The sequence below is a fragment of the Salvelinus fontinalis genome, chromosome 12, assembly GCF_029448725.1.
Source record: "Salvelinus fontinalis isolate EN_2023a chromosome 12, ASM2944872v1, whole genome shotgun sequence".
In the NCBI taxonomy this organism is placed as follows: domain Eukaryota; kingdom Metazoa; phylum Chordata; class Actinopteri; order Salmoniformes; family Salmonidae; genus Salvelinus; species Salvelinus fontinalis.
In genome coordinates this window covers 41639418-41664917 of record NC_074676.1, presented here as the reverse complement: position 1 = coordinate 41664917, position 25500 = coordinate 41639418, and the positions used below count along the sequence as shown (strand labels likewise).

Sequence of the window (25500 nt, the reverse complement as noted above, 5' to 3'; positions counted from 1 at the left end):
TAGGTGTGTATGTGTGTAAAACTGAACACGGTGGTACTTGAAATCCCCTCGGATCTGTTTTTACACGCTCCTCTTCTGTGGAGGCGAGATGACGGCCCGTCGTAAAGGTATTAGGTCAGGTCAGGACTCAGCCCCAGGAGTCTGGTAGTTACTGGATGGAAGGGAAACCGCTCTTTCTTTCTCTCGCTCTCTTACTCACTCTCTAGCTCTCTCTCTTTCTATCTCTCATTGATGGAGGGAACGTGTACAACAGTACTCACACACACAGGCAGACGGGAAGACAGGCAGGCGGGCGGAGGAGTCCTTTTTATATACACAGCGTGTGTATACAGACGCATGCGCCCGCCAGCACGGCCATGCACTCACACCAGACTAGAGCACGCCTCTTCACCTTTTACCCCAGGTCTTTTTCAGCTGTTCCTGTGAGCTTAGTGCTGGTATTGTGTGCGTGTTTGCATGCATGCATGCTGTGTAAAGACCACAGTAGCACTCTTGGTAGTCTGTACCTGCTCCCCCGGAATGTTCTTATTCTCTCATGCAGTCCTCCATCTCACTTCTTCTCCCTCCATATCTTTCATCGCTATTTTTGTTTCTCCCCCCTCCTTTTCTTTGAGCAGTTCTTCCTCTGTTTTTCCCACCCTCTCACCAACACAGGACTGTTTATACCCCTCCCTGACTGCCAGGGGAGGAAACGGCTTCCGCCATTCCAACAGCTGGATCAGAGGCCCTCCATTCCTCCTCCTCTGCTCTCCACACCCCATCCAGCCAGCCAGCCGCTCCCAGTCACATCCCCCTGCCTTCACCTCTCTCTTTTCCTCCCCCCTCCCCTTCTTCTCTGAGGCTGGGAACCGGGGCTGTCCACGCTCCCTCCGACACCTGGTGTTTTAGTGACCCACTCCGCTCTCTACACACATCCTGCTCCACCACATGTGTTTGACAGCCCTGCAGCAACAGTCTCTGGGTGGGTGTAAATCTGTCCTCACTGGGCCTGAGTGTGTGGATGGGAGAGAGGTGTGTTCTGGGAGACTGTTTAGTCTGTCAGCCAGAAGGAGAAGGGCTAGGCTGTTGGCCCTGCCTTTCCCAGGACCGGCCTCATTACTCTCATCTTGCCTCATCTTTTCCAAGTTCACTGAAGGCAACAGGTGAAAGCAATAATGTTAAAAGTAACCAATCAAGTCCTTTCATTTATCCATGATAATGAAGTAAAGAGCAAAGGAAGCTATTTTTAAACTATTGGGACACAACCTTACCTGTCACCTATCTACTGCTGACCCCATTTAGTCGATTGTTTGGTTGATAGGCTGTTGGTGGACTGAGTTTATTTTTTTGTTGAGCAGTGGCAATTATATAAATGTATGGCACACAAGACACCTGTCTGACTCACGCCTTTCTGAGAGGACTAATCCATTGCAGAGGCCGCTGGGATGGCACACCAGTATCACCAGTAGTACATTTGCCATTAATTCCCATAATTTCTAATCTTCTATGTTTGTTTGGTAAAAACCTAGGCTACACAAAACAAAAGTTTGTTTATTTAATTCCATGTATGAGTTGTAAATGTATTAATTGTCTTTTGTTTGGAGCGCTCCTGTCAATCTTGAGAAAGGAAGTGCACCTGATTACTTGAAGAAGTAGGCCTAGGTTACCTGGCCTCGCGAATGTAGTCCTACTGTATAAATGTTCCCATCTGGGGATCTGAGTTTTTCTGATTGTCTTAACTCACCATCACTGTGGAGCTTCTCAAAGTATTTTTTTCTTCGCCTCAAACACAAACTAGACATCTTTTATTTTTACGTCCATCGAGCCTTTTTCTATCATCAATCTACACATAATACCCCACAATGACAAAGCAAAAACAGGTTTTTAGAATTGTTTACAAATATGTTACAAATAAAAAAACAGATACCTTATTTACATAAGTATTCAGACCATTTGCTATGAGACTCGAATTTGAGCTCAGGTGCATCCTGTTTCCATTGATCATCCTTGAGATGTTTCTACAACTTGATTGGTTTGGAAAGGCATTTGGAAAGGCACACACCTGTCTATAAAAGGTCCCACCGTTGACAGTGCATGTCAGAGCAAAAACCAAGCCATGAGGTCGAAGGAATTGTCTTTAGAGATCCGAGACAGGATTATGTCAAGGCATAGATCAGGGGAAGGGTACCAAAACATTTCTGCAGCATTGAAGGTCTCCAAGAACACTGACTTCCATCATTCTTAAATGGATGAAGTTTGGAACCACCAAGACTCTTCCTAGAGCTGGCTGCCCGGCCAAACTGAGCAATCAGGGGGAGAAGGGCCTTGGTCACGGAGGTGACCAAGAACCCGATGGTCACTGTGACAGAGCTCCAGAGTTCCTCTGTGGAAATGGGATAACCTTCCAGAAGTACAACCATTTCTGCAGCAATCCACCAATCAGGCCTTTATGGTAGAGTGGCCAGACAGAAGCCACTCCTCAGTAAAAGGCACATGACAGCCCGTTTGGAGTTTGCCAAAAGGCACCTAAAGGACTCTCTAATGCTTGTCTGGAGGAAACCTGGCACCGTCCCTACGGTGAAGCATTGTGGTGGCAGCATCATGACCTGAAAATGTATATGTGCCAAGCTTGTAGTGTCATACCCAGGAAGAGTCGGGGCAGTAATCGCTGCCCAAAGTACTGTGTAAAGGGGCTAAATACTTACAATTGAAGTCGGAAGTTTACTTACACTTAGGTTAGAGTCATTAAAACTCGTTTTTCAATCACTCCATAAATTTCTTGTTAACAAACTATAGTTTTGGCAAGTCGGTTAGGACATCTACTTTGCATGTCACTTAATTTTTCCAACAATTGTTTACAGACAGATTATTTCACTTATAATTCACTGTATCACAATTCCAGTGGGTCAGAAGTTTACATACACTAAGTTGACTGTGCCTTTAAACAGCTTGGGAAATTCCATAAAATGATGTCATGGCTTTAGAAGCTTCTGACATGCTAATTGACATCATTTGAGTTTGAGAATTGGAGGTGTACCTGTGGATGTATTTCAAGGTCTACCTTCAAACTCAGTGCCTCTTTGCTTCATCTCGTGGGAAGATCAAACAAAATCAGCCAAGACCTCAGAGAAAAAATTGCAGACCTCCACAAGTCTAGTTCATCCTTGGGAACAATTTCCAAATGCCTGAAGGTACCACGTTCATCTGTACAAACAAGTACGCAAGTATAAACACCCTGGGACCACACAGCCGTCATACCGCTCAGGAAGGAGACACGTTCTGTCTCCTAGAGATGAACGTACTTTGGTGCGAAAAGTGCAAATCAATCCCAGAAAAACAGCAAAAATCCTTGTGAAGATGCTGGAGGAAACCGGTACAAAAGTATCTATATCCACAGTAAAACGAGTCCTATAATGACATAACCTGAAAGGCCACTCAGCAAGAAGCCACTACTCCAAACACCGCCATAATAATGCCAGACTACGGTTTGCAACTGCATATGGGGACAAATATCGTACTTTTTGGAGAAATGTCCTGATGAAATAAAAATAGAACTGTTTGGCCATAATGACCATCGTTATGTTTGGAGGATAAAGGGGGAGGCTTGGAAGCCGAAGAACACCATCACAATCGTGAAGCACGGGGGTGGCAGCATCATGTTGTGGTGGTGTTTTGCTGCAGGAGGGACTGGTGCACTTCACAAAATAGATGGCATCATGAGGTAGGAAAATTGTGGATATATTGAAGCAACATCTCAAGACATCAGTCAGGAAGTTAAAACTTGGTCGCAAATGGAAAATGAACCCAAGCAAACTTCCAAAGTTGTGGCAAAATGGCTTAATTAAGGACAACAAAGTCAAGGTATTGGAGTGGCCATCACAAAGCCCTGACCTCAATCCTATAGAAAATTTGTGGCAGAACTGAAAAAGCGGGTGCGAGCAAGGAGGCCTACAAACCTGACTTGGTTACACCAGCTCTGTCAGGAGGAATGGGCCAAAATTCACCCAACTTATTGTGGGAAGCTTGTGGAAGGCTACCCGAAACGTTTGAATCAAGTTAAACAATTTAAAGGCATTGCTACCAAATACTAATTGAGTGTATGTAAACTTCTGACCCACTGGGAATGTGATGAAAGAAATAAAAGCTGAAATAAATCATTCTCTCTTCTATTATTCTGACATTTCACATTCTTAAAATGGTGGTGATCCTAACTGACTTAAGACAGGGAATTTTTACAAGGATTAAATGTCACGAATTGTGAAAAACTGAGTTTAAATGTATTTGGCTAAGGTGTATGTAAACTTCTGACTTTAACTGTATGTAAATGTGATTTTTCAGTTTTATTTTGTATAAATTTGCTAAAATGTCAAAACCAGTTTGAAAAAAAAAAAAACTTTGTCATAATGGGGTATTGTGTGTAGATTGATGAGGGGGGGAAAGCAATTTAATACATTTTAGAATAAGGCTGTAATGTATCAAAATGTGGAAAAAGTCAAGGAGTCTAAATTCTTTCCGAATGATACTGTAGTTTTTCATTTGTTTATAATTACACAATGACTAGAGACCGGAGCCTTGTGAGTCACTCACTGTGGCGCAGCACGCACCAGGTGATCCTGTCACAGTATGGAATTCACAACTAACTGTTTTTCAGCTAGAAATCTTAACTAATAAGTTAACTGTATAAAATGTGCTAAATGCTCTGCAGTTGTGCATTTGCTTTGCTAATTTAGTAGCTGTGTAGCTAAGTGGTTAGCTTCTTTCAAAATCAAGCTTTGCTTGGTAACAGCAGAGAATCCCCCTTGGATCAAGAGCCTTGCTGTCTATTTGAGTGAGCAGCAAACTGTGTAGCATTTTGTAGTTAATTGTAGAATTCATGAGCTGGGGATGTCTGTCCTGCAAATAAATAGTTTAGGCTAGAGACTGTATAACATTTTTGCAATGTGCTACATTTTACATGTACTTGTTAGCATTGCTAACCTTTTGGATTACAGAGGCAGTGGGCGTTGGAAATAGCGCCCACCTTGTGTTCTGTGCTGGTATTCTGAATATCCTGGGATGGCACATGGTCGGTATGACCGTATGACAATCTGGACCCGCCCAAACCTAGTTTGCTATATAGAGGATTAGGATGCCATTTGAGACAACATCTACAGGCTTAGAGCGCAATCAATCAATCAATCAATCAAATGTATTTATGAAGCCCTTTTTTACATCAGCTGATGTCACAAAGTGTTATACAGAAACCCAGACTAAATCCCCAAACAGCAAGCAATGCAGATGTAGAAGCACGGTGGCTAGGAAAAACTCCCTAGAAAGGCAGAAACCTAGAGAGGAACCAGGCTCTGAGGGGTGGCCAGTCCTCTTCTGACTGTACCGGGTGGAGATTATAACAGAACATGGCCAAGATGTTCAAACGTTCATAGATGACCAGCAGGGTCAGATAATAATAATCAGTGGTTATAGAGGGTGCCACAGGTCAGCACCTCAGGAGTAAATGTCAGTTGGCTTTTCATAGTCAATCATTCAGAGTTAGAGACAGCAGGTGCAGTAGAGAGAGAGAGAGTCGAAAACAGCAGGTCCGGGACAAGGTAGCACGTCCGGTGAACAGGTCAGGGTTCAATAGCCGCAGGCAGAACAGTTGAAACTGCAGCAGCACGACCAGGTAGACTGGGGACAGCAGGGAGTCATCAGGCCAGTTAGTCCTGTGGCTCAGGGAGAGGGGAGGGAGGGAGGGAGAGGGAACACACAAAAGACAGGAGAAATACTCCAGATATAACAGACTGACCCTAGCCCCCCCCCGACACAAACTATTGCAGCCTAATGACTGGAGGCTGTCGGGAGACACTGTGGCCCCGTCTGACTATACCCCCAGACAGGGCCAAACAGGCAGAATATAGCCCCACCCACTTTGCCAAAGCACAGCCCCCACACCACTAGAGGGATATCTTCAAACAACAACCTACTACCCTGAGACAAGGCCGAGTATAGCACACAAAGGTCTCCCCCACGGCACGAACCCGAGGGGGGCGCCAACCCGGACAGGAAGATCACGTTAGAGACTCAACCCACTCAAGTGACGCACCCCTCCTAGGGACGGCATGGAAGAGCACCAGTAAGCCAGTGACTTAGCCTGTAATAGGGTTAGAGGCAGAGAATCCCAGTGGAGAGAGGGGAACCGGCCAGGCAGAGACAGCAAGGGCGGTTCATCGCTCTAGTGCCTTTCCGTTCATCTTCACATTCCTGAGCCAGACTACACTCAATCATAGGACCTACTGAAGAGTTTAGTCTTCAATAAAGTCTTAAGGTTCGAGACCGAGTCTGCATCTCTCACATGGATAGGCAGACCATTCCATAAAATTGAAGCTCTATAGGAGAAAGCCCTGCCTCCAGCTGTTTGCTTAGAAATTCTAGGGACAATTAGGAGGCCTGCGTCTTGTGACCGTAGCGTATGTGTAGGTATGTACGGCAGGAACAAATCGGAATGATGGGTAGGAGCAAGCCCATGTAATACTTTGTAGGTTAGCAGTAAAACCTTGAAATCAGGGCTAGCCTTAACAGGAAGCCAGTGTAGAGAAGCTAGCACAGGTGTACTATTACTGTTCACACACTAGGCTCCTGCTAGCTGTCCATCGCTCAGATAGGAGCACTCAACCTGGATGAGGTGTTAGGAAAACCATACACTTCCTCCCTCATATTGTGAAAATAGAGCAGGGCTTTTTTAAGAGCTCTCTCTTGGTCTCTTCTGTTTCTCCGGTCAGGTTAAGCTCCCAGCAGGTGGGTTACCAGGGCAACTCATAGCTAAGATGTAGAATGGTTAAAGTTGGCTGGTCTTCTAATTGTGTATTAGATATTTTATCCAGACTTTTCCCCATCGCCCGCTGTCCTAGATAAAGGCAGATATCAGTTTTCAGATATCCAGTTTGAATGCGCTTGCGATGACATTTCACTCTATGGTGTCATTAGGGAATTTAGTTTGTGGTTTGCTGCTCCTGCACAATGGGATGTGTGTGTGGGCTCAGCACCAGCTGGAGGCCCGTATTTACCTGAGGGTGTTTAAGTGTTGGGTGTTCTTCTGGAGGGCTGATGTGCAGAGTATGATGTGTAGGTCGGCATCGGCCGTGCAATCTCTGTGGTTTTTGAGGTTGTTTGGGATCAGCGCTGTGCCTAATGGGATGTAGTGACATGCAGGCCTTAGGGTATGTCCCGCGTCGGACCGCCAGATTCATCCTTGTCTGATAGAAGCCATGGAGACTGAGACAGGTGGGGCTAATGACAGCGACTTCATTCTAAACACTGTCATCCCGAGGCCGACGTTACCCCGGAAAATTGATTCTCCAGGCTACTTAACTGTCTCTCTGTGGTTTACCATGATTTACAACCCATTTTTTAATTTTTTTACATTTTTAGCCATTTAGCAGATGCTCTTATCCAGAGCGACTTACAGTAGAGTGCATACATTTTATTACATTTTTACATACTGAGACAAGGATATCCCTACCGGCCAAACCCTCCCTAACCCGGACCACGCTATGCCAATTGTGCGTCGCCCCACGGACCTCCCGGTTGCACCCGGCTGCGACAGAGCGCGAACCCAGCCCAGCCTGGGCGCGAACCCAGAGACTCTGGTGCCGCAGCTAGCACTGCGATGCAGTGCCCTAGACCACTGCGCCACCCGGGATGCCCGGCCACCGCCACCCCCCCCCCCCAAATCAACTCACAAATTACATATACATTTTCTGAATTTACAACTTGAGTGTCTTGCACAGCTTTAACTGTATAAAGACGTCATTACTTGTAAGCGAAGTAACATTTATTTGGAAGTCGCCCCCCAATTTTTTGGGGGGTGTTGGCTCCTTTTTCGTAAGTCTGGCAACACATCAACACCTGGCAACACATCCACACCTGGCAACACATCCACACCTGGCAACACATCCACACCTGGCAACACATCCACACCTGGCAACACATCAACACCTGGCAACACATCAACACCTGGCAACACATCCACACCTGGCAACACATCCACACCTGGCAACACATCCACACCTGGCAACACATCCACACCTGGCAACACATCCACACCTGGCAACACATCCACACCTGGCAACACATCTACACCTGGCAACACATCCACACCTGGCAACACATCCACACCTGGCAACACATCCACACCTGGCAACACATCAACACCTGGCAACACCTGGCAACACCTGGCAACACCTGGCAACACATCCACACCTGGCAACACATCCACCCCTGGCAACACATCCACACCTGGCAAGACTACACAGCACCTGGCGTAACTACCCTGGAGACTACACAACACCTGGCGTAACTGCCCTGGAGACTACACAACACATCCTGCCCTGGCGACTACACAACACCTGGTGTAACTGCCCAGGAGACTACACAACACATCCTGCCCTGGAGACTACACAACACCTGGCGTAACTGCCCTGGAGACTACTGAACACCTGGCGTAACTGCCCAGGAGACTACACAACACCTGGCGTAACTGCCCAGGAGACTACACAACACCTGGCGTAACTGCCCAGGAGACTACACAACACCTGGCGTAACTGCCCAGGAGACTACACAACACCTGGCGTAACTACCCAGGAGACTACACAACACCTGGCGTAACTGCCCTGGAGACTACACAACACATCCTGCCCTGGAGACTACACAACACCTGGTGTAACTGCCCAGGAGACTACACAACACATCCTGCCCTGGCGACTACACAACACCTGGTGTAACTGCCCTGGAGACTACACAACACATCCTGCCCTGGAGACTACACAACACCTGGCGTAACTGCCCTGGAGACTACACACCTGGCGTAACTGCCCAGGAGACTACACAACACCTGGCGTAACTGCCCAGGAGACTACACAACACCTGGTGAAACTGCCCAGGAGACTACACAACACATCCTGCCCTGGAGACTACACAACACCTGGTGTAACTGCCCAGGAGACTACACAACACATCCTGCCCTGGAGACTACACAACACCTGGTGTAACTGCCCAGGAGACTACACAACACCTGGCGTAACTGCCCAGGAGACTACACAACACCTGGTGAAACTGCCCAGGAGACTACACAACACATCCTGCCCTGGCGACTACACAACACCTGGTGTAACTGCCCTGGAGACTACACAACACATCCTGCCCTGGAGACTACACAACACCTGGCGTAACTGCCCTGGAGACTACACAACACCTGGTGTAACTGCCCAGGAGACTACACAACACCTGGCGTAACTGCCCAGGAGACTACACAACACATCCTGCCCTGGAGACTACACAACACCTGGCGTAACTGCCCTGGAGACTACACAACACCTGGCGTAACTGCCCTGGAGACTACACAACACCTGGCGTAACTGCCCAGGAGACTACACAACACCTGGCGTAACTGCCCAGGAGACTACACAACACCTGGTGAAACTGCCCAGGAGACTACACAACACCTGGTGAAACTGCCCAGGAGACTACACAACACCTGGTGAAACTGCCCAGGAGACTACACAACACCTGGTGAAACTGCCCAGGAGACTACACAACACCTGGTGTAACTGCCCAGGAGACTACACAACACCTGGTGTAACTGCCCAGGAGACTACACAACACCTGGTGAAACTGCCCTGGAGACTACACAACACATCCTGCCCTGGAGACTACACAACACCTGGTGAAACTGCCCAGGAGACTACACAACACCTGGTGTAACTGCCCAGGAGACTACACAACACCTGGCGTAACTGCCCTGGAGACTACACAACACCTGGTGTAACTACCCAGGAGACTACACAACACCTGGTGTAACTGCCCTGGAGAGTACACAACACATCCTGCCCTGGAGACTACACAACACCTGGTGTAACTGCCCTGGAGACTACACAACACCTGGCGTGACTGCCCAGGAGACTACACAACACCTGGCGTGACTGCCCTGGAGACTACACAACACCTGGCGTAACTGCCCTGGAGACTACACAACACCTGGTGTAACTGCCCTGGAGACTACACAACACATCCTGCCCTGGAGACTACACAACACCTGGTGTAACTGCCCTGGAGACTACACAACACCTGGCGTGACTGCCCAGGAGACTACACAACACCTGGCGTGACTGCCCTGGAGACTACACAACACCTGGCGTAACTGCCCTGGAGACTACACAACACCTGGCGTAACTGCCCTGGAGACTACACAACACCTGGCGTAACTGCCCAGGAGACTACACAACACCTGGTGAAACTGCCCAGGAGACTACACAACACCTGGTGAAACTGCCCAGGAGACTACACAACACCTGGTGTAACTGCCCAGGAGATTACACAACACCTGGTGTAACTGCCCAGGAGACTACACAACACCTGGTGTAACTGCCCAGGAGACTACACAACACATCCTGCCCTGGAGACTACACAACACCTGGTGTAACTGCCCAGGAGACTACACAACACCTGGTGAAACTGCCCAGGAGACTACACAACACCTGGCGTAACTGCCCTGGAGACTACACAACACCTGGCGTAACTGCCCTGGAGACTACACAACACCTGGTGTAACTGCCCTGGAGACTACACAACACATCCTGCCCTGGAGACTACACAACACCTGGCGTGACTGCCCTGGAGACTACACAACACCTGGCGTAACTGCCCTGGAGACTACACAACACCTGGCGTAACTGCCCAGGAGACTACACAACACCTGGCGTGACTGCCCAGGAGACTACACAACACCTGGTGTAACTGCCCAGGAGACTCCACAACACATCCTGCCCTGGAGACTACACAACACCTGGTGTAACTGCCCAGGAGACTACACAACACCTGGTGTAACTGCCCAGGAGACTACACAACACCTGGTGTAACTGCCCAGGAGACTACACAACACCTGGCGTAACTGCCCAAGAGACTACACAACATCTGGTGTAACTGCCCAGGAGACTACACAACACCTGGCGTAACTGCCCAGGAGACTACACAACACCTGATGTAACTGCCCAGGAGACTACACAACACCTGGCGTAACTGCCCAGGAGACTACACAACACCTGGCGTAACTGCCCAGGAGACTACACAACACCTGGTGTAACTGCCCAGGAGACTACACAACACATCCTGCCCTGGAGACTACACAACACCTGGTGTAACTGCCCAGGAGACTACACAACACCTGGTGAAACTGCCCAGGAGACTACACAACACCTGGCGTAACTGCCCTGGAGACTACACAACACCTGGTGTAACTACCCAGGAGACTACACAATACCTGGTGTAACTGCCCTGGAGACTACACAACACATCCTGCCCTGGAGACTACACAACACCTGGCGGGACTGCCCTGGAGACTACACAACACCTGGCGTAACTGCCCTGGAGACTACACAACACCTGGCGTAACTGCCCAGGAGACTACACAACACCTGGCGTGACTGCCCAGGAGACTACACAACACCTGGTGTAACTGCCCAGGATACTCCACAACACATCCTGCCCTGGAGACTACACAACACCTGGTGTAACTGCCCAGGAGACTACACAACACCTGGCGTAACTGCCCAGGAGACTACACAACACCTGGTGTAACTGCCCAGGAGACTACACAACACCTGGCGTAACTGCCCAGGAGACTACACAACACCTGGTGTAACTGCCCAGGAGACTACACAACACCTGGCGTAACTGCCCTGGAGACTACACAACACCTGACGTAACTACCCAGGAGTCTACACAACACCTGGCGCTTTTACGTGTTGTTTTCCCCACTCTGTTTTTTTGTTTAGTCTGGCCCATGTGGTGACACAGGTTGGACCTGTTCAGTCCCAGGGCTCGACTTCTTGGTTCTGCTCTCCTCATGCATCTGGTTTCTAGATAAGCCCTCCAGAGCCAGCTGTGATTCATGGCTTTGCCACTGACGGGCGTTTAGCCCACAAGATCCCCACTTTCTGCATCCGCCTCCCACGGCCCTGCGTTTTTATATCATGTTAAAATACAGATTTACAGACAAATCCAGTGACATGGTCATGCCTCCTCTTCTGTTTTTTACTTTTAGAGATCGCTTTTCAGTTGGGACAGGATCACGCATGCAGACGTACAAAGGATCCCGTCTCGACTGTAACCTTGCCGGTGACAGAAGTTGAATGTAAAAATGTGTTTCTGAGTCATGACAGTTTGGGACGGGAGCCTCGTCCTGACCAGGCGCTGAACTCAGTCCTTTCTTTACGGTTGGCTGATGGACTAGAGCACCATAAAAAACAAACAGCCATTTGTCTTGCCACCAAGTGTTAGCCTCTGAAACTCTTCCGTTGACACTTTATAACACAGTCTCCCATTTTCTAATGCCTGCCTCTCTCCTTTCACATCAAACTCCAGAGAGGAGCATCCTCAATATTAAAGAGATTAAGGTCTCTCCCTCACAGCGTGCTATACGACCCTCTCTCCTCTTTCTACTCTCTTTCCATCTGTATGGAGCGGTTCGACCACGGCCACACTGATTCACAGTCTAATTACAGGTCAATTAAAGGCTTTTCCCTCCTCCCTTCTGCTGTTCCTGCTCTGTCCACTGAAGGCTTTACAGCCTTACGGCGCAGATGAGTGGGAGTGAAAGAGACCTATCATTTCCTGTGGAGATCAGCCGAAAGAGGGACCTGAAATAAGGGATTTCAGAGGATTATGGGAATATTCATGACCAGATAAAGGGGAGGGCAGCTGAATGGCAGTGTCTTGGGGCTCATCTCTTAGGTAAACAGGAGCCTAAATTGAGTTTTTCGATCCCTCTGAGGCAACAGGCAACTCTGTCCACTTTGTGTGTTGCGTTGCCGCGCGTTCTAAAAGAAAAGCTGCCTTGTGAGTTTATGTCCCTTGTCGTCTTGTGGGACAAACAGATGGCGGAGGAGAAATCAATCTGTTTCGCACCATCACTAACCAGAATATTAGATTTTCTTTAATCCGCTATTCACAATCTGTGCATCCCCTCGCTTTTCCCTTCATGATGACAGGGGCATAATTTTAACGCCGTTATAAATGAATGGCATTAAATGAATGGCATAACATTTTGCCTATCAAATTCTGATCTAAATGGCGAGAGACGTGAACTGTAAAATGTACTTCAGTCAAGGTTCGTTCGTTCAACGTGTGTCGTCTCCTCCGTGGCTGACCTGATGCAGTAAGTGGTCCACATCGAGCAATTCAACCACCATTTTATTTCAGCTGGCTTTGAAATAATTGCCAAGCCTATTATCTCTAGGAGATTGGACGATGCTGATAGGGGGAATTTGCGGAATGATTTGGAAAATGCTAGTTGAAGATATTATTTTCTGTAATTTGCATAAAAAGAGGACCCTGGTGCCCTGCTATCTGCAGGCACAAAAGTCCACAGGGGCTGATAAACTGGAGCCGGGGCTGCATCATCGCTGGCGTAATAACCCACATTATAAATGTTTTAAAAAATTGATATCGGGTATGGAAGGCTGCTTATGTTCTGCTACTCCGTAAGGTTGGGGACACTAGTGTTCTTCGTCATTATCATGCCATGTCTTGGGTTTCTTGTCTAGCAAAGATTCTTGAATCTTTGGTAAATGTACAACTTGGTTCCTTTTTATCTGAGAATTATATTCTGAATGTACAGTGCCTTGCAAAAAGAAAAGTATTCACCCCCTTGGCGTTTTTCCTATTTTGTTGCATTGCAACCTGTGATTTAAATGGATTTTTATTTGGATTTCATGGAATGGACATACACAAAATAGTCAAAATTGGTGAAGTGAAATTTAAAATAATAACTTAAATAATAATCCAAAACGGAAAAGTGGTGCTCATTTGTATTCACCCCCTTTGCTATGAAGCCCCTAAATAAGATCTGGTACAACCAATTACCTTCAGAACTCACATAATTAGTTAGATTGCACACAAGTGAACTTTATTTAACTGTCACATGATCTCAGTATATCTACACCTGTTCTAAAAGGCCCCAGAGTCTGCAGCACCACTAAGCAAGCTGCACCAAGAAGACCAATGAGCTCTCCAAACAGGTCAGGGACAAAGTTGTGGAGAAGTACAGATCAGGGTTGGGTTATAAAAAAATATCCTAAACTTTGAACATCCCACAGAGCACCATTTAAATCCATGGAAAGAATATGGCACCGCAACAAACCTGCCAAGAGGGCCACCCACCAAAACTCACGGACCATGCAAGGAGGGCATTAATCAGAGAGGCAACAAAGAGACCAAAGATAAACCTGAAGGAGCTGCAAAGCTCCACAGTGGAGATGGGAGTATCTGTCCATAGGTCCACTTTAAGCCGTACACTCCACAGAGCTGGGCTTTACGGAAGAGTGTCCAGAAAAAAAGCCATTGCTTAAAGAAAGAAATAAGCAAACACGTTTGGTGTTCGCCAAAAGGCATGTGGGAGGCTCCCCAAACAAATGGAAGAAGCTACTCTGTTCAGATGAGACTAAAATTGAGCTTTTTGGCCATCAAGGAAAATGCTACATTTGAAGTCTAGCCAAGGCTAGCTTTTTCAAGCTGAAATTTGCTTCCTGCAACACAAACTCAAAAAAGTTCTGGGACACTTTAAAGTCCATGGAGAATAAGAACATCTCCTCCCAGCTGCCCACTGCACTGAAGATAGGAAACACTGTCACCACCGATAAATCCACTATAATTGAGAATTTCAATAAGCAATTTTCTACGGCTGGCCATGCTTTCCACCTGGGTACCCCTACCCCGGTCAACAGCACTGCACCCCCAACAGCTACTCGCCCAAGCCTTCCCCATTTCTCCTTCCCCCAAATTCAGTCAGCTGATGTTCTGAAAGAGCGGCAAAATCTGGACCCCTACAAATCACCCGAGCTAGACAATCTGGACCCTTTCTTTCAAAAATGATCTGCTTAAATTGTTGCCACCCCTATTACTAGCCTGTTCAACCTCTCTTTCGTGTCGTCTGAGATTCCCAAAGATTGGAAAGCAGCTGCGGTCATCCCCCTCTTCAAAGGGGGGGACACTCTTGACCCAAACTGCTACAGTCCTATATCTATCCTACCCTGCCTTTTCTAAGGTCTTCGAAAGCCAAGTCAACAAACAGATTACCGACCATTTCGAATCCCACCATACCTTCTCCGCTATGCAATCTGGTTTCAGAGCTGGTCATGGGTACACCTCAGCCATGCTCAAGGTCCTAAACGATATCTTAACCGCCATCGATAAGAAACAATACTGTGCAGCCGTATTCATTGACCTGGCCAAGGCTTTCGACTCTGTCAATCACCACATCCTCATCGGCAAACTCGACAGCCTTGGTTTCTCAAATGATTGCCTCGCCTGGTTCACCAACTACTTCTCTGATAGAGTTCAGTGTGCCAAATCGGAGGGTCTGTTGTCCCGGGCCTCTGGCAGTCTCTATGGGGGTGCCACAGGGTTCAATTCTTGAACCGACCTCTTCTCTGTATACATCAATGATGTCGCTGCTGGTGAGTCTCTGATCCACCTCTACGCAGACGACACCATTCTGTATACTTCTGGCCCTTCTTTGGACACTGTGTTAACAACCCTCCAGACGAGCTTCAATGCCATACAACTCTCCTTCCGTGGCCTCCAATTGCTCTTAAATACAAGTAAAACTAAATGCATGCTCTTAAACCGATCGCTGCCTGCACCTGCCCGCCTGTCCAACATCATTACTCTGGATGGCTCTGACTTAGAATATGTGGACAACTACAAATAGCTAGGTGTCTGGTTAGACTGTAAACTCTCCTTCCAGACTCACATCAAACATCTCCAATCCAAAGTTAAATCTTGAATTGGCTTCCTATTCCGCAACAAAGCATCCTTCACTCATGCTGCCAAACATACCCTTGTAAAACTGACCATCCTACCAATCCTCGACATCGGCGATGTTATTTACAAAATAGCCTCCAATACCATACTCAATAAATTGGATGCAGTCTATCACAGTGCCACCCGTTTTGTCACCAAAGCCCCATATACTACCCACCACTGCGACCTGTACGCTCTCGTTGGCTGGCCCTCGCTTCATACCCGTCGCCAAACCCACTGGCTCCAGGTCATCTACAAGACCCTGCTAGGTAAAGTCCCCCCTTATCTCAGCTCGCTGGTCACCATAGCAGTGCCCATTTGTAGCACGCGCTCCAGCAGGTATATCTCTCTGGTCACCCCCAAAACCAATTCTTCCTTTGGCCAGCTCTCCTTTCAGTTCTCTGCTGCCAATGACTGGAACGAACTACAAAAATCTCTGAAACTGGAAACACTTATCTCCCTCACTAGCTTTAAGCACCAGCTGTCAGAGCAGCTCACAGATTACTGCACCTGTACATAGCCCATCTCTATAATTTAGCCCAAACAACTACCTCTTTACCTACTGTATTTATTTATTTTGCTCCTTTGCACCCCATTATTTCTATCTCTACTTTGCACATTATTTCACTGCAAATCAACCTTTCTAGTGTTTTACTTGCTATATTGTATTTACTTTGCCACCATGGGCTTTTTTTTGCCTTCACCTCCCTTATCTCACCTCACTTGCTCACATTGTATATAGACTTATTTTTCTACTGTATTATTGACTGTATGTTTGTTTTACTCCATGTGTAACTCTGTGTTGTATGTGTCGAACTGCTTTGCTTTATCTTGGCCAGGTCGCAATTGCAAATGAGAACTTGTTCTCAACTAGCCTACCTGGTTAAATAAAGGTGAAATAAAAGTCGGAAGTTTACATACACCTTAGAAAATACATTTAAACTCAGTTTTTCACAATTCCTGACATTTAATCCTAGTAAAAATCACCTGTCTTAGGTCAGTTAGGATCTCCACTTTATTGTAAGAATGTGAAATTTCAGAATAATAGTTGAGTGATTTATTTCAGCTTTTATTTTTTTCATCATATTCCCAGTGGGTCATAAGTTTACATACATGGGCTTTAAATTGTTTATCTTGGGTCAAATGTTTTGGCTAGCCTTCCACAAGCTTTCCATAATAAGTTGGGTGAATTTTGGCCCATTCCTTCTGACAGAGCTTGTGTAACTGAGTCAGGTTTGTAGGCCTCCTTGGTCGTTTTCAGTTCTGCCCACAAATGTTCTATAGGATTGAGGTCAGCATCTTCACAAGGTCCTTTGCTGCTGTTCTGGGATTGATTTGCACTTTTCGCAGCAAAGTACGTTGAGCTCTAGGAGACAGAATGCATCTCCTTCCTGAGCGGTATGACGGCTGCGTGGTCCCGTTGTGTTTATACTTGCGTACTATTGTTTGTACAGATGAAGGTGGTACCTTCAGGCGTTTTGGAAATTGCACCCAAGGATGAACCAGACTTGTGGAGGTCTACAAAAACAATTTCTGAGGTCTTGGTGGATTTCTTTTAATTTCCCCATGATGTCATAGAGAGGCACTGAGTTTGAAGGTAGGCCTTGAAATACATCCACAGGTACACCTCCAATTGACTCAAATGATGTCATTTAGCCTATCAGAAGCTTCTAAAGCCAGGACATCATTTTCTGGAATTTTCCAAGCTGTTTAAAGGCACAGTCAACTTAGTGTATGTAAACTTCTGACCCACTGGAATTGTGATACAGTGAATTATATATGAAATAATCTGTCTGTAAACATTTGTTGGAAAAATTACTTGTGTCATGCACAAAGTGATTGTCCTATCCGACTTGCCAAAACTATAGTTTGTTAACAAGAAATGTGTGGAGTGGATGAAAAACGAGTTTTAATGACTCCAACCTAAGTCTATGTAAACTTCCGACTTCAACTGTATGTCTGGCGCAAACCCAACACCTCTCATCCCCCCGGGAACACCATCCCCACAGTGACGCATGGTGGTGGCAGCATCGTGCTGTGGGGATGTTTTTCATCAGCAGAGACTTGGAAACTGTTCAGAATTGAAAGAATGATGGACGGCGCTAATTGCAGGGAAATTCTTGAGGGAAACCTTTTTCAGTCTTCCAGAGATTTGAGACTGGGACGGAGGTTCACCTTCCAGCAGGAAAATGACCCTAATCATACTGCTAAATCAACCCTCAAGTGGTTTAAGGGGAAACATTTAAATGTCTTGGAATGGCCTAGTCAAAGCCCAGACCTCAATCCAATTGAGAATCTGTTGTATTACTTAGATTGCTGTACACCAGCGGAACCCATCCGACTTGAAGGAGCTGGAGCAGTTTTGCCTTGAATGGGCAAAAATCCCAGTGGCTAGATGTGCCAAGCTTATAGAGACATACCCCAAGAGACTTGCAGCTGTAATTGCTGCAAAAGGTGGCTCAAAAGTATTTACTTTGGGGGGGTAAATAGTTATGCACGTTTGTTAGTTTTTTGTCTTATTTCTTATTTGTTTCACAATAAAAAAGATTTTGCATCTTCAAAGTGGTAGGCATGTTGTGTAAATCAAATGATACAAACACCCCCCAACCCCCCCCCCCCCCCCAAATCCATTTTAATTCCAGGTTGTAAGGCAACAAAATAGGAAAAATGTCAAGGGGGGTGAATACTTTTGCAAGCCACTGTACATCAATCAGGGTTTAGACCAGGGTGCAGTACTGTTACTGTAACCACAATAGTTGTAAATTATATTGTAAATGTTTTAGATGCCTAATTGAATTGTGCTGCCTCGTTTGTTGACTTGTCAAAGGCTTTTGACACCGTTGATCATTCTGTTTTATTGAGTAAGTTGTCCTCAGTAGGCCTGAGCACTGATGCCTGTATGTGGTTTCAGAACTATCTCAGTAATATAACTCAGGCTATTGTGACAGAGGGGGGTCAAATCTGAATTCCTTGATGTGCATAAAGGGATACCCCAGGGTTCGATTCAGGGGCCACTATTGTTTACGCTGTATATAAATAACATTATAAATACTGTGATTTTTAAAAATAAATAAAAAATATATATAAATGTTTATGCTGATCAAACAGTGTTGTACTCTGTTGCACCATTTTTAAAACAAGCCTTTTCACATTTGCAGTGTGATTTCCATGCGCTGCGGAAGTCACACTTGGATCTTTAGTTCTTAATGCAAACAACAAAATACATGCTATTTTCTAGGTCCCATAACTTAGACATATTTGACCTTTTAAATTACTTGCCTGAACGGGACATATTAAATGAGTTCCCTCTTCTAAATATCTTGGTATGTGGCTAGATGATATATTGGGGTTTAAAACGCACATTTCTGAGCTGGTAAGGAAATTGAAGATCAAAATGTGATTTGTTTAACTGTTGTTTTGCTAATAAAAAGGAAGTTGTCCAGGCCACTTTTATGTATGTTTTAGATTCCTGGGATATTGTCTATATGAATGCAGCAGCTTCCACACTTAAACCACTAGATGCTCTTTTCCCTTGTGCCCTTGGATTCATTACTGGTGATCGTTTTAGAACTCACCATTGTGTATTGTATCAAAAAGTGGGTTGGGCCTCTGTATCTAAGAAGAGAGCAGCATTCTCTTTGGTTTATTTACAAAGCACTCCTGCCGAGACCTTCCAATGTATCTGACAACACTGGTCAAGGTCACAACAATAGCGCACGGTACAAGAGCACAACATTGTATAGTGCTACAGGTTCCAAGGTTTTTATGCTCCATAGATGTGAAATGTGTTGCGGGGGAAGCTCAGGCTTGAATAGCTGTTGCCCTTTTGGGAATTTATAACATTAGTGGGGAATCCTCTAAGTGAAGATTGGGTTTGTTTTGTAATTGAGTATTTTATTGTGTTTGTATGCGGGGCTGATTTTGAAAAGACTTAAAATAAAGGTTCATAAATAAAGAAATGAACTGTACACGGTAGCTCTTTTATAAGTGGCACATCTAGACTCCGCTGAGCTTTGAAGGTGAGCCAGGGCTTTTCCCTGGCTTGTTTTGATGTGACAGAGATGTTCCTCCCTCCTTCATGGGTCTGGGACAGGTAGATGTTGCTATTGACTCCATTTGAGTTATGTTTTGCGGTCGGTGCCCGACCCACTCTCCTTCCCCCGGTATGTGTGTTCCTTAACTTCTTTTGAGCCCTTGTGGTTTGGTAGAGAGTTCTAGAGTGGGGCTACAGCCGGGTTAGGTTTTTGCCCCAACGCACCTGCCGTGATGGTGGAACCGTGTCACCGTGCCCTCTTTCCCAGCCCTAATGCCACCATTATGTGTTGGAATCTCCCCATGTGCCTCTGTGTTAAAGTATCAAAGGCTGGGGAATTTATTTGTGTGTGTGTGTGTGTGTGTGTGTATAGAGAGAGGGAGGGGGGAAAGGTGTTTTTCTAACCACTCATCTGCTGTTTTTCATGGCTTAGATGTGTGTGTTGGTCATAGTGATTTCTCAGCACTTTTAGTGTCATATTTCAGGACTCTGAGGTGTGTGTACTTAAAGACTGCCGTGTGACTCATCCGTCAGAAAGGCATACACCCGTTCCCCCCACCAAAGGGTCTTGCACCAGCCCCTCTAAATGCAGCTCCCACCGTCGTGTTGACCTGAAATGGACACTTAAAGGAGTACTTCACTTTTTTACAGCTTGATGTGTTAGATGATTCCTCACAAAAAAAAAATGTTGTTAACATGCTCACATGCCTCTGACTTCCATTTATTGTTAGCTTGTGGTGGCTAAGATTAGCCGAAGGGGCTGTTTTTACAGATCTGAACCATGGATTACAGTTCCTCTTGGCCCACGGACTACTTTCAGGGTGAAGAACCATCTAACGTCAAGCTGTAAAATAGTGAACTACTCCTTTTAAAACACTGTTGGTCTGCTAAACCGCTATGATTTATCGAGCCGTAGAAATCAAGGAGTCTTTTGGTTTTGAAGCTTTCAGACCTTTGTGTCTTAAGTTTTTTTTGGTTTGTTGTCAAAAGCATTTGAAGATACTCTTCTGATAGTATCTCGCCTCTGAGTTTTGTTTGAGTTTGTGCTTGTGGCAGGTCCAGTTGGATTAGTCTACTGGAATAGAGTGAGACGGGGCAGCTGGCACTGCTAGTCCCCTATAGGCCTTTTTTTTTCTCATTTGCTAAGACTTACATTTACATTTACATTTAAGTCATTTAGCAGACGCTCTTATCCAGAGCGACTTACAAATTGGTGCATTCACCTTATGACATCCAGTGGAACAGCCACTTTACAATAGTGCATCAGATCTTTTAAGGGGGGGGGGGCAGAAGGATTGCTTTATCCTAGGTATTCCTTGAAGAGGTGGGGTTTCAGGTGTCTCCGGAAGGTGGTGATTGACTCCGCTGTCCTGGCGTCGTGAGGGAGTTTGTTCCACCATTGGGGGGCCAGAGCAGCGAACAGTTTTGACTGGGCTGAGCGGGAACTGTACTTCCTCAGTGGTAGGGAGGCGAGCAGGCCAGAGGTGGATGAACGCAGTGCCCTTGTTTGGGTGTAGGGCCTGATCAGAGCCTGAAGGTACTGAGGTGCCGTTCCCCTCACAGCTCCGTAGGCAAGCACCATGGTCTTGTAGCGGATGCGAGCTTCAACTGGAAGCCAGTGGAGAGAGCGGAGGAGCGGGGTGACGTGAGAGAACTTGGGAAGGTTGAACACCAGACGGGCTGCGGCGTTCTGGATGAGTTGTAGGGGTTTAATGGCACAGGCAGGGAGCCCAGCCAGCAGCGAGTTGCAGTAATCCAGACGGGAGATGACAAGTGCCTGGATTAGGACCTGCGCCGCTTCCTGTGTGAGGCAGGGTCGTACTCTGCGGATGTTACTCTTGCCATTTGTTTATTCAGCGATTAAAGACTCTTTGTAACTGCAGCCCATCGTGTGACAGTACATGTTGTACGGACGGATTTCTCCTCAAAACACCATCTCGGACAAAAGGACCCCAACGGCGGGACGCGGTGACTCAACTTTTCTTCAGTGTATTTTCCCTTTCGTGTGGAATAATGTTATGGTATCTCCCATCCATTAGCTAGACATGTGCCTGGAGGGACATACCATGTCATGGTTTTGGAGGGGGGAATCTTAGGTGTGGGTGTGTGAGGTGTGGTATGGTCAACATTTCCCCTCTTCAATAGAATATTTCACTTAAGTGGTCATTTTATTTAGGTTTGAGGGATGTCAGTGGGGACTGTCTGCTGATTGGTTGACACAAGAGGTGGCAGAACAATGGCCTGTGACACGTCTGTTATTCTGCTTGAATACATACAGAATGTCAGGTCATTGGTTTCACACTCGTTCTAAGAAAGTATGTCACAGGAAATGTCTTGTGTGTGTATATATATGGTACTGGTGTTGCTGGTAGTTGGAAGGCCACGGTCACAACAGGAGGACTTAGGGTCTGAGAAACCTCAAGTCGTCTTGGGTCTCGCAGGTGGAAACACAATAGAATAGGCCTGTTTAGCCATCTCAACCAACTTGCATGACAACAGTGGTTTCCTGGGTTCTACTGTATCAATTGAGGCATCTTGGATGCTCTCCATATCTACTGTTTTTGTTTTGCAAAGACTCAACTAACCCATCCTCTCTTTCCTCCTCTGCAGAGAAGGTCCGTGAGATTCAGGAGAAACTTGAAGCCTTCATAGAAGCTCTTCACGAGGAGAAGTAGAGCACCAGGTATCTGCCTGTCAAGCATCTCACATGCTACAGTACATAGACTATTAGTGAGCAGTGTTGTACACAAATGTCCCTAATATAAATATATATGTGTAAGCATTTCACTGTGTATACCTGTTGTATTCGGCACATCCCACAAATATGATATGATTACAATTTGATTTGAATACATATATACATATACACTACCGTTTCAGCTGTTTCCAGATACAATGGTCATTTACAACATTAACAATGTCTACACTGTATTTCTGAACAATTTGATGTTATTTTAATGGACAAAAAAATTATATTTTCTTTCAAAAACAAGGACATTTCTAAGTCACCCCAAACGTGTGTGTGTGTGTGATATACAGTAATTAATCTCACCATTTCTCCTTGGCAGAAACCAATGGATCACAGAAGCATTGCACTGATCAAAGAAGACTAATTCCTCCCTCTGTAAATGACTGAACCCCCCAGTGACGCCCAACTGTTGCTCTTAGTTTTTTCTTCTGCGAGTGGAGTTTATCAGAGCCCTTAACACTAACACTGAGGAGGATCAGGTTATCAGTGTGGCTGAGCAGATAACACTTCCTCCGCTCAGAGTCGGCACCAGGCTTTAAAGGCCCATGATGAGTTCACCAGACATGTCCTCTTCACACAGGAATCCAACAACTGTCTCCGGGCTTTTTTGCTCTGCATTTTTGGCAGAGAAGACGAAGAGAGAAGGGGGAGGACAAGATTGAAGTTACACACCTCGTGACTGACTGACGGATCGACCTCTCATGTCGTCTTCCTCTCTCTCTCTCTCATTGCTCCCTCGTTTCTCATAAATGAGGAGGTTGTGAAGGTTTTCTCTCTCACTGCCAACTTCCTTTCCTTTGTTTGGGAATGTCTTTAATCGGCTTGAGCACCTGTCAGAAGTTGTCCCAAATTGCACTGGTCAAAAGTAGTGCACTGTAGAGGGAGTAGGATGCCATTTGGAACGCAACCAGAATGTCTGCTGGTGATCAGGTGAGTCAGACGTGGTGTGTGATGGAAGGGTGATGGGAACCACCCTCCTCTCTGTAGATTGACTAGCTGTAAATGAACGCCTGTTGGGCTGAAGCCATTCTCCTGCCTATTGTTAGCACTCGTTCCACTTAGGACTTAATGTGAATTCACCTCAGTTATCCCAGCGGCTAGCTTTAACCCAGCTCTACACGTGCATCACTAACAGTATAGGTACAAGCCTCAGTTATTAACCCTCACTTGCACAACAGTCAAGCTCCATCCTCCTAAAACTAGAATATATGAACAGTGGATAGAATATTCCACACTAGTTGTAACAAATATAATATAGATTGGCTTTCTTATTTCAGGGAAGCAGACTTAATTTGAGAGTTATGTCTGCTATTGATAGGCAGCGCGCAATGCCCCACTATGTACCACTCTCTCTGACCTACTGTGGTGTGCACCTCATCACAAGGGTTTATATGATGGCATTTAATTTCACTGTTGGATGAAACGGCCTCTACTATCTTTGTTCTGGGTGAAGATCCAGTGTTGGACTAGAATCTAGTTCAACCTGCAGTGGATGGAACCACATTGTCCAATCACGTTGGAGGAAAGATGCTAGTGACCTCGTTGTATTCCAACGTGGTGACAGCTGCACAGACATCTTTGGGTTCTTGGTACATTCATTCCTTTCACTTTTTCTGCTTCTTCATGCTCTCCTGCCTCTGGGCAGGTCACACTGTCTGACTTGCTGGTCTCTACTGGTCTCTCCTGAGGGACCTTTTTCTGCTTCTTCATGCTCTCCTGCCTCTGGACAGGTCACACTGTCTGACTTGCTGGTCTCTACTGGTCTCTCCTGAGGGACCTTTTTCTCTCTCTGCTCTACTCCATCCATCCTTGTTTTCTTTATTCTTGATCCTCTCTCTTGCTCTTCCCTCAAAGCCCTCTATCTTCTATGCTCTCTGTCTCCTATTTCACCCCCCCACTCTTTGTTCCCGGCTCTAAAGAGTGGAATGAAACGGTGACTGTTATACTTAACCCCGGTCCTTCATGTGTATATGGGTTAATACCGTACATCGTGTACATGTAAAGTTAATACCAATCATGAATCTGTTATTGCTTATGGGAGGAATGTCAGAGTGTGATGCTCTTGTAACAAGATATCCATCGGATGGTTCAACACCTACAGTTCTCTTTGATGTTATAGAATGTAATGTTTGCATGGTATACCCCATCAGATGTGCTTTATTTATTACAAATTTGAAAATTATGTTGATGTTAATAAAAATGTAATTTTCCTAGAAGTTGTTTCCGTGTTATGTCGATGACGTTTGTCTTTTAAAATGTTTTTCATTTGATCTTTATTTAACCAGGTAGGCCAGTTGAGAACAAGTTCTCATTTAAAACTGCTACCTGGCTAAGATAAAGCAAAGCAGTGCGACTAAAACAACACGGAGTTACACATGGGATAAACAAACGTACAGTCAATAACACAATAGAAAAATCTGTATACAGTGTGTGCAAATGAAGTAAGGAGGTAAGGCAATAAATAGGCCAATAGTGGCGAAGTAATTACAATTTATCAATTAACACGAGTTAATTAACACTGATATATGTGCAGATGAGGATGTGCAAGTAGAAATACCAGTGTGCAAAAGAGCAGAAAAAAAATATGAGGTTGTTTGGCTGGGCTATTTACAGATGGGCTGTGTCCAGCAGAGAACTGGAACGAAAGGCGGCCAAAGCAGGTGTTGGCTTTGGGGATGACCAGTGAAATATACCTGCTGGAGCGCGTGCTACGGGTGGGTGCTGCTATGGTGACCAGTGAGCTGAGATAAGGCGACGCTTTACCTAGCACAGACTACCTTTTGTTACCACAGTCTTGTAGAAGTGTGAAAGACTAAACAGACTATTGCTGACGAACGGTTAAATGCAACGGGTGGTCGTTCTATAGCCTCTGACCACAGAACATCGGCCGTCATTTTCTGTTAAT

At 45.9% G+C, this 25500-nt stretch overlaps 1 protein-coding gene across 5 annotated transcripts in view; it reads left to right on the top strand.

The window, feature by feature from the left end:
- Positions 1-24765, top strand: part of LOC129867429 (dynamin-like 120 kDa protein, mitochondrial) — an 88911-nt gene extending 64146 nt beyond the window's left edge. For 3 of the 5 annotated variants that reach the window (XR_008761609.1, XR_008761610.1, XR_008761608.1), the window contains 2 exons: positions 655-961; positions 22457-22529. Coding sequence is in view for 2 of the 5 variants with exons in the window: in XM_055940820.1 (XP_055796795.1) it covers positions 22457-22521 (65 nt within the window). In the remaining 3 variants the exon portion in view is untranslated. Of the gene's footprint in view, positions 1-654; positions 962-22456; positions 22530-22914 lie in introns of those variants that run through there. The other 2 variants (XM_055940820.1, XM_055940821.1) reach the window with 1 other exon arrangement.
- Positions 24766-25500: the final 735 nt, after the last annotated feature.